The 9,336-nt window shown below is 59.2% G+C and overlaps 1 protein-coding gene across 1 annotated transcript; it reads right to left on the minus strand.

Annotated features, from left to right (window-relative positions):
• Positions 1-3,793: 3,793 nt before the first annotated feature.
• Positions 3,794-5,974, minus strand: Clec11a (C-type lectin domain family 11, member A). The gene is made up of 4 exons (XM_005412772.2): positions 5,661-5,974; positions 5,260-5,455; positions 4,797-4,988; positions 3,794-4,430 (listed from the first exon to the last, which is right to left on the minus strand). The coding sequence occupies exons 1-4, from the start codon at positions 5,802-5,804 to the stop codon at positions 3,985-3,987; spliced, it is 978 nt and encodes a 325-aa protein (XP_005412829.1). The 5' UTR covers positions 5,805-5,974; the 3' UTR covers positions 3,794-3,984.
• Positions 5,975-9,336: the final 3,362 nt, after the last annotated feature.

Genomic DNA, 9,336 nt, shown 5'->3' on the forward strand with positions numbered 1-9,336 from the left:
GCCTGGAGGATTGCAGACGAGGAGCTTCTGCAGGTCACAGACAAGGAACTTTTATTTCCAGCCATACAGAGTTTCAGATAACAGTGTTTCTGAGCCAGATCGGAGGGCACACACCTGTAATCCCACTTACTCCAGAGGCTGAGGCAGGAGGATCACAAATTTGAACCCACCTAAGCAATTTAGCAAGAGCCTATGTCAAAATTTAAAGAGCTGAGCATGTAGGTCAGAAGATGGCCCTGGGTTTGGTCCCCACTTCTGGAACAGTTTCTAGCCGCAAGGAGCCACGCTGGTGACAATACTGTAGTGTTCTGTGAGACAGGACTCTGGGTCCGCTTGCTGCTTCAGACCTGATGTTCACTCACCTATATCCATCCCTGCTTTACTCTGAACCTATCAAAACATTGTTTCATTTACATTTTGCCCAAATTCTTCTCTTCCCCTAAATCCTGCAACCCCATCACAGGTCCGCCCTTGTCACAGCGCAGCAACAAATCTGACTTTGCCCCTGATGACTAGGGTGGGTGAGAGGATAGATAACGACAGAGCAAACGCAGTGGAGTCAATTACTAACAAAAAATCTGAATAAAAAGCATTTGTGGCCAGGTGTGGTAGTGCACACCTACAATCCCAGCACTCAGGAGACTGAGCAGAAGAATTGCCATGAGTTTGAGGCCAGCCTTGGATATATAATGAGTTCAAGGCCAGCCTGAACTACATAGCAAGAACTTCTCTCAGAAAACCAAGAGAAAAAAAGTATTTGTGGGTTTTTTTGTTTTGTTTTGTTTTGTTGTTGTTTTTTGTATTTAAGCAGATTGTCTCTAAATTTGAAATTATTTCCAAATAAATAGGGATTTTTTTTCTTCTTTAAGAAACTAAATGGGTGTGGGCCTGTGTCTAGCAAACATTTCCAGGCAAAGGAAGAACTTTTATGTTATATTTTGCATTGCAATTTACTTTATACCTAGCCATCCATATTTTGAGAAATGTTCAGTACTATCTTCTATGAATATTGATATTCTATTGAATTCTTTTTTTAATGGTTATGATCTGCCCATGGAAATCACTTGTGCTTTGAAAATTTCTTCTTGAAAAGACAGCACGAGGGGCTGAGGATTTAGCTCAGCGGCAAAGCGCCTGCCTGGCAAGTGCAAGGTCATAAGTTCGGTTCCCGGTACCGGAGAAAAACCAAAACCAAAAAAAAAAAAAAAAAAGAAAAGAAAAGACAACGCGATAGTAACACGTTACACTGTGTGGCTTCGGCTTTTCCTACTAGTGGACAAGGTTCTGGACTACACTTCCCAAGTACCTCCCAAAGGGCCTGTGAGGGGGAGGAGTCTGAGCGCTGATTGGACACTGAGAGGTCTGACCTCATCATCAAGGGCGTGGTCTCCCGGCTTGCTGGGAAATGTAGGCGAGCCTCCCGTGGACTGGCGTGGGGGGGGTTGGGAAAGGACCCGCAAGAGATGCCCAATGATTGCTGGGAAATGAGGGTCCGCGCTGGGTCTCCTGGGACTTGTAGTCCCCTGAGACCTTGCAGTCTGCTTCTTTAGGGTCTGTGTGGGTAATCAGGCCTTACGCTCTTCTTGCACTACTGAACTAGGCTTCCTTAAATCATCGATCTCAGTCAGCTGCTGTTGCCCGCTGTAGTGCATGGCTCTGTCATGGCTGGCAAACCGCAGGCACTCTCTGGAGAGACAAGGGAGGGAAGCCTGGAAGGGCTCCCTGGAGGAGGGGGCAGGTTTCCCTCTTGCTGACTTGAGTCAGCAACCGGCCACAAATGCTATTTATCTCAAGCTGTCCTGATGCATAAACATCCTGTCCGATTGTCTGCACCCGCCACTGAGGACAGCTTCTCCAGCCCCCAGCTCTGCCTCTGGGCTGGTCTGAGTGCTCACCTTGTCAAGGAGGCCCTGGGGGGGCCTAGCTGGGGGAGGCCGGGAGCAAAGGAGGAGAGATCCGCTGCATCTCAGCGTTTCCAACACCGTCTCACACAGGAATCTCCATTCAGTGGGCCCCATGTGACAGGCGGCGCTGGGAACACAGTTGGTCATACCCAGCCCTGCCTATCCACCCGGTTGCCAAGCCTGCCCAGCTGGCTGATCAGAGCTGGGTCAGGAGGTAGGGGAGTACCAAAGGCGGCCCTTAACCCACCAGGGTGAGGGAAAGGGCAGGTCTTCAAATTAGGTGCTCATCCTGCAGAGAAAGGGGGAGAGCAAGGCCCCTGCATGTGCAAAAGCCTAGAGAAAACAGTTACAGACGAAGGTTGCCCAGTGAGGGTCAGATCTGGGTTTGTAGAGACCTGTACCATTGGGAGTGGGGGGTTTTGAGACAAGGTCTCATTATATACTCTAAACCGGCCTTGAACTCACCGTGGTCCTCCTGCCTCGGCCTCCCAGGTGCTGGTATTACTGGCGTGTACCACCAGGCCAGGTCCCCCTACCATGTTAGGAGGTGGATATTATTATTAGTAGTAGTATTTTTGGTTGTTTGTTTTCCGGTACTGGGAATCGAACTCACGACGTTGTGCTTGCCAGGAAGGCGCTGTGCCGCTGAGCTAAATCCCCAGCCCCTAGGAGGTGGATATTGTTATCCCCATTGTACAGATCTGGACAGGGCCCAGCAAGGTTAAACCCACTCAAGTTTGCCCAGCAGGCCTGTGGCTGAGGTAGGATTAGAACCTGGGCCATCTGGCTCCAGAGTGCAGTAGGTAACCATTGTGCAGCCGTGTCTACACTTTCTGGAATGGATGCAGCACGGGATGAGTCAACGACAGACATGATAGTACTCATCAATGTCGGCCTGATGTCTCAGGTGTCCCGGATGGAAGCCTCCCATCCCAGGCCACTTCCCCCCATACGCGTTCTGCACTTCCTGTGTGGCTATGAGGCTGCGAGAAGACCGTGTAAGGAACAAGTTGTCTGTTCCAGAGATGACAGGCATGGTTTGCTCTATGGCTGAGGGAGGGACGGGGCAGACATAAGAACAACCAGGGTCACCTCTTCACTCCTGGACTCTATGATCACAGCAGGACCAGGGCTGTGATGCCAGTGTTGGCAGAGGCACTAGGACGAGCCCCTCCCGCAACGGTCCTGTGGGAAATGCTGGGGCCCCGGCCGGCATCCCCTGGGTGTTTTTGCTGCCCCCAAGAATACAAGTATGAAAAATGGTGAGGAAACGAGGGGGCTGGTGGCTTACGTTCAACCACTTCTCCCATGTTCATTTTCCTGGCCTCACCTGAACATCTCTAGAGCTGTACGAGGTACAGGCAACTGTGCCCATGTTCACACGGGGAAACTGAGGCTCGGCGAAAGCAAAGACCAGACTTGTGACTTCACAGGCAGGAAGCAGAGGAGAGAACATCGCTAGCCTGAGCTTCCTGGCTGGGAAGGCCCCTCATGTGTGCCCGAACCCTTACCCCCAGGGGTTTGGAGAGGGGCAGAACACAAAGCGTGTCTCCTCTCACAGCAGAGGCTGATGGGATGGTTCTACCTGGGAAACAAGTTTGATGGGCTCGTTCCTGTAACACGTGCCAGAGCACTGCAATGCCTGGCAGGACCCGGGTCACAGGGGCAACCAGAGGGAGCGCGAAGGGGTGCAGACATCTGCAGCACACGCACGCGTGTATTCAAGACACAGCCCGTAACAGCGTGTGCATGTGTACTTCCATCCTTCTCATTCCCGGGCTCCAATATGAACTGTAAAAAGGAAGACAGGCCAGGTCCTCATCGCTCAGGGTCTGGCCCTCCCCGTCTCGCACAGCCCAGGCAAGGGCTGGAAGTACCCGCACTGCCCCTCAAGTCAGACTCCACAAGGCTTTATTGGCGCCTGACCTAGCTGGTGTTCGCACTTCCAGAAAAGGCAGGAGGACGGAAGGGGTCCTGGTCCCGCCAGAGCCCTCCCGGGAGCGCCCAGCCAGCCGGGGGTGGGGTGCACTTCGCGGGGGAAGGGCGCTACCGAAGGTGCACGCAGCAGGCAAGGACCCCGCTAGAAGGGGAACTCGCAGACGTAGTAGAGGCGCCGCTCGCAGTCGTGGTCCCACCAGGAGCCGTCGTCCGAGGCCTGCGCCACGCAGTTCTCCAGCGCGCCGCCGTTGGGCTGGTTGGGGCTGAGCGGGTGCGGCGCAGAGCTGGGGCGGGCGCCCGGCTCGGGGCTGGGCGCGCGGTGCCAGGCGAAGAAGGACACGCGCTGGCCGTTCTCGAAGAGGTAGAGCCCTTCCGCGCGCCGGTCGTGCACGCCCAGCCACACCGGCCAGTTGTAGGGAGCGAGCGCCGCGCGCAGGTAGCGGCTGAGCGCTTCCATCTGTGGGCGATCCGCAGGCTGGGCCAAGCTCCCGCCCCGCGCAGCGCACCGCGCCTGCGCCGCCGCCTGCGCCTCGAAGTCGCGCGAGAGCAGGAAGCACTTGTGGCCCAGGCGCAGCCCCTTCAGGCAGCCTGAGGGCGGGGTGAGGAGGAGGAGGAGGGGGCGGAGTCAGAGCAGTCAGGGGCGGGGAAAGGGCGGGACTAGAGTCTCCGCGGGAGGGCTGGAGGGCGGCCGAGTCCGAAAGGAGGCCAGCAGTAGGGCGGGGTCAGAGGCGCCGGGGCGGGGCCAGACTATTGGGCGGAGCCTCGGGGGCGTGGCGCCGCCCGAGTGGGTTCAGCTCTGCTGCGCTGGGAGGAGAGTCTTGCCACCGCCCCTCCCAGTTACTCTAACCGCCCAGCCTGCTACACCCCGCCGCCGTTGTCCTCTCGCCCCTGACCCTCTCGCCCAGGGTCTCCATTTCTCCCCGTCCCCCACGTGGCCCGGCGGCGCGTACTCACCCTCCAGGCGGCCGTGCAAGCGCTCGGCGCGGCCCTGCGCCTCCTGCAGGGCTTCCACCGTGTCGCGGGTGTCGCGCACCGCCTCCTGCTGCTGCCGCAGCCCCTGTGTCAGCTGGACCACGCGGGTGTCCAACGCGTGCAGACGGACGTGCAACTGGTGCAGGCCTGCGTCCAGGCCGGCAAGGCGGCCCACTGCGGGCGACGGACGGACAGACAGGGCGAGCACTGCAAGGGGAGCCTGGGGGCACAGCAAACCTCCCCCCCGCCCCCCGCCGCCTTGGAGGAACGGGGGATCTGGGGCTCCAGAGGGCGGAATTGGTGGGAGGGCCCGGAACTTGTGGAAGAAAGGGTACAGTGGCCCGAGCTCCCAGGATACAGGGCAGGGACGGGGAGTCCTGGGGGTGTGGGGGCTCCGGGCCGGGCGGTGAGCCACTGAAAAGGCCCTGGGTGGCAGGCTACTCACAGATATAAGTGATGGCGTCCTCGGGGGTGGGAGAGGGGCTGGGGCTGGGGCTGGGGCTGGGGGCGGCCGTTGGTACTGCCTCCTCCTCTTCTTCCCCCTGGGTCTCCTGGGTGTCCCAGATCTCTTTTTCTTCAACAGTTCGGGCGGGATTCTCGGCCCCCCTGGCAGCCGGCAGTCCCAGGGCCTCCTGCAAATGCTGTCGCGGGGGAGGGGATGGTCAGCCCCATCCCGCCACCCCGATGGCCCACCCTGCCCTCTCCAACCCGAGGCTCACTGTCTGCAGCCCAAATCCTTTCTCTGAATCTTCACCCCCTGTCCTCTGAGCCGGTCCCCATCGCTCCCCCGGCCCATTTTCCTAACCCTGGAATGCCCCCTCCCAGACCTCCGAGTCCGTGGCTCACCTTCAGCATCAGGGCCTCCCTCTCCCGCTCCTCCTCCAGGGCGCCGCCCCAGCCCCCATCCCACTCTTCTGTTCCCCGAGCCCCGTGGCCAAAGCCCAAGAGCTGGGGGACCACTAGGGCCCCAAAAAGCCAGGCTGCCTGCATCAGGCTGGGATCTCAGCCACCCAAGGTCCCAGATGTCAGAATGTCTGGGGAGGGCTGGTGTCTCTGGGGCCTGGTGGGCGCCCTGGCCAGTGCAAGATCCCTCCTCCGGGCCCTGCCTCTCTGTCTGTCTTCCGCACCTCCCCTCCCGCTCCAGCCTCTGCTCTCAGTCCCCAGGCCTCCTCCTCCGGTCCTCCCTGTGTGTGTCTCCCCGCCCCTCTTGGCTCCCTGGAGGCCTTGCCTCTGTGGCCGGAAACCTCCAACGTTCCAAAGACTGGATCCCGCCTTGGGTCTCCTCACACCAACTCTTCCCACTTTCCAGAGTGTGCTTCCGCCCTGTTCTTTCCTTCTGCTCTGCCAAGTGCTCAGATGGTCAGGAAGAGGATGGAACTGGCTCTCGGGGTGATCGTGGGGACCAGGGGTCTGACCCCAGCCCCTCCTAGGACCAAGCAGACAATGGTGGGGTGCTGGGACTCCAGCCCTCTCCCTTCTCCCCTCCTGGCCATTCCTGAGGTGGAGGCAGACCTCAGGGTCTCCTTAAGGTTGTTATTGCCCTGAGACCACCACCACCCACGCACCCCTACTCCGCCACCATTCTCAGGCCCCCAGTGAGTGCCTCCAGCCCCGCAGATGGCCCATCCTGATCTCCCAGCCCCTGTGTATGCAGTCTAGGGCAGACTGGCTGGAAAAGCGTGCAAGTGGTGGTATGCACAGCCCAGAAGGTGGGGCTCTGTGATTCAGTGGCCTCACTTTACGGGATGCCTCCTGCAGGCAAGGCCCTGGGCAGGGTGACCCAGGGGTTTCCAGCTGCTCACAGTATAGCAAACAGCTGAGCCTCCAGGTGAGGGGACTGTGCAAAGGATGAAGAGAGGGAGGAGAGCGGCCCCAGAAGGCTCCCCGGGAGGCAGGATAGACAGATGCCGGGCTGGGTGCGCAGAGAGAGCGCGGAGGTAGAGAGCACTGCCTCATCCCAGCCTGGACCACTGCAGTCGCCTCCTCCCTGCCCTCCCTCCCTCCTCCCGAGCCCCTCCAATCCCGGCTGCTTGCCGCAGCCAGAGCAGTCCTTCCAAAACATAAATCAGATCACATCACTCCCCACTCCCCTGCTCCTCCACCTTCCCATTATAAGCAGGAGAGAAGCCAAACCCCAGGCTCAGGCCTCAGCACAGCCTGTCTGGCTGGGGGCTGGGAAAGAGGAACCCTCCGCACCTCTGCGAACCTTGTGGCCCCCAGCCCCCCACCCCCAAGGGGCGCCAGGCTCCAGCCTGCTGGCCTCCTCCGAGCTCTTCCCCACCTCGGCACCTTTACTGTCCTTGTCCTCCTGCTGGAAGGCTCTTTCCCCAGATGCTTCTCATTGCCAGAGTCTCAGCTCCAAGAAGCCTTCCCTGACCACCTTCTCTAAAGAGGCTTTCATTCCACAGATGCATTTCTGGAAATGCCCCCTTTTATCTTTTTGGTATAGTCGAGACTGGCATGGTCTTTGCTTATGTCCACCTCTTGCCAGTGAAGGCAGGGACTCTCTTGTACCTTACTGTGCCCCAGGAGCCTACCCGGCACACAGTAGGTCTTCAATCAGTCCACCCAGTGAGTAATGAGGTGGCCCTTCCAGGTGGCTAATGACTTGGTCCAAGGCCTCAAGCCTTGAGTTTGGCTTGGAGGTTGCACCCTGAGTTCCCCGGGGGGTGGCCACACTGTGGGCTCAGAGACAGGGACAGCTGGAGGCCATGCCATGCCCACTCTGTGCCAGGCCTGTGAGTCACACAGGGCTTTTCCATTCTCAACCCGACTGGTGCCAAGGAGCACAGAACTCATTAGCCAGGGATCAAGGGGGCTTGCTCTTCAAAGGAGGAAATCGAGGCTCTGGGCGGGCATAGCACGGCATTCTGGAGGTCACCATTGTGGGGGCAGCTGGCCAAGGCTTCTGGCTCCATGCAGAAGCATGGCATCTGCCCTCGGCTGCTGGAGTCCCGGGAGGGGCCTTGGAAATCTACACATCCAGCCTTCTGTTTTCTGAGGAACCCTGGTACACTGAGGGCAGTGTGACCTTGGGCAGCTGCTCACTGCCTCGAAGCCTGAGCACCCAAGGCCCGCACCAGAGACCTCGAGAGAGGAGGCCGGGGTGCAGGAAGGCCTTGAACACTGCAGAGGGCTGCACAGCGTCTCGCTGCTGGCACTGACAGAGGCAGCTGTTCTCTCCCGGGCCCAGCTGCTCACCACCTGGGCTGGTGGGTGTGCACCAAGTTAGGACCTCCCCAGACTGGGCTGGCACCTGCTCCAGCTCAGACAGGAGCCGGGGAGCCTGCAGCTGCAGGCAAACCCCGAGGCTGCCCCAAATGCCCGCCATAGGGGCCAGTGTTCACTGGTGACCTGGGGGAGGGGACACCCACTGCTGTCTGGCTGCTGAGCATGTCCCATGCCTGTGTGAATTCAGACATGGCTGGGCACGACTTGCGCCATGCACAAGGGTGTGTGACGATGGCAGTGGTCTGCACCTCGCAACAGTGGCCCACAGAAGGCTCTAGAGCCAACCTGCCTGATCCTTGTCTTTGATATCACCGCCTATAGCTGGGCGACCTTGGGCAAGTTATGGAGCCTCTCTGTGCCTGGTTTCCCTCTCCAGAGCACAGGGAGCGTGCAAGTCTCTGAGCCTGGCACATAGCACACGCTCAGGAAGAAATGTCAGCAGTGCTGATCCTGGAGGGGGGCCGGGGCACAGCGCTACAGTGCCGAGCAGGTGTGTGCACACCTGGGGGTGGACAGTGTGATGGGTGTGTCAGGAAGGCACGTGTGTCTCCATCTCCAGGGTGAGAGCGGAGCATGCACACCCAGGTGTGTGCCCCAGAGTGTGGAGGTGAAACTTGCCCGGAGCCGCTGCTTCTGTGTTCTGGTGCAGGGTTGTGGTGTAGCCAGGCGTGTCTGCGGTCATGTACCCCAAGGGACCTGGTGCATGTGCGTGGGTGTCTGTGGGTAATCTGCCTGATAGTGACTCTGTGAATCTGTGCCTCGGGGGGAAGTATGCCTGTCTCAAGTGTGTGCACCTGTGCCCTGCCCTCTGCTTAGGTCAAGTGTGTGTGTGTGTGTGTGTGTGTGTGTGTGTGTGTGTGTCCATGCAACCCTTCATGTTTGGGGGCACAGGACAGGAATCTATAGCCCCGAAGTCACAGTCCAATTTGGGGATGGAGTCTGGTAACAAATATTTCTTGTGCCCCACTGTGTGTAGAGGGGTTGGGGTGCACTCTAGGCAGAGGGGCACCAGGGTGTATGGGGTACCCTTAAGGGGTGGGACCCCATCTCTGGGGTAGGGGGCAAGCAGGAGTAGAGGACCTGACCGTGGAGAAGGGTGGGGGGAGGGCAAGGGGAGGGGGCGGAGCCCGTGGCAGGCGCGGTGGGGGGATGGGCGAGGTTTGGGGGCGCGGGGAGGGGCGATGTCTCCTCCGCCGGCTCCCGGAGGGAGGGGAGAGGGCGGAGGGAGGGGAGGGAGGGAGAGAAGGAGGGAGAGAGAGACAGGGTGAGGGAGAGACTGCGAGCGCGAGAG

Source organism: Chinchilla lanigera, unplaced genomic scaffold (assembly GCF_000276665.1).
Source record: "Chinchilla lanigera isolate Chin_1 unplaced genomic scaffold, ChiLan1.0 scaffold00158, whole genome shotgun sequence".
Taxonomy (NCBI): domain Eukaryota; kingdom Metazoa; phylum Chordata; class Mammalia; order Rodentia; family Chinchillidae; genus Chinchilla; species Chinchilla lanigera.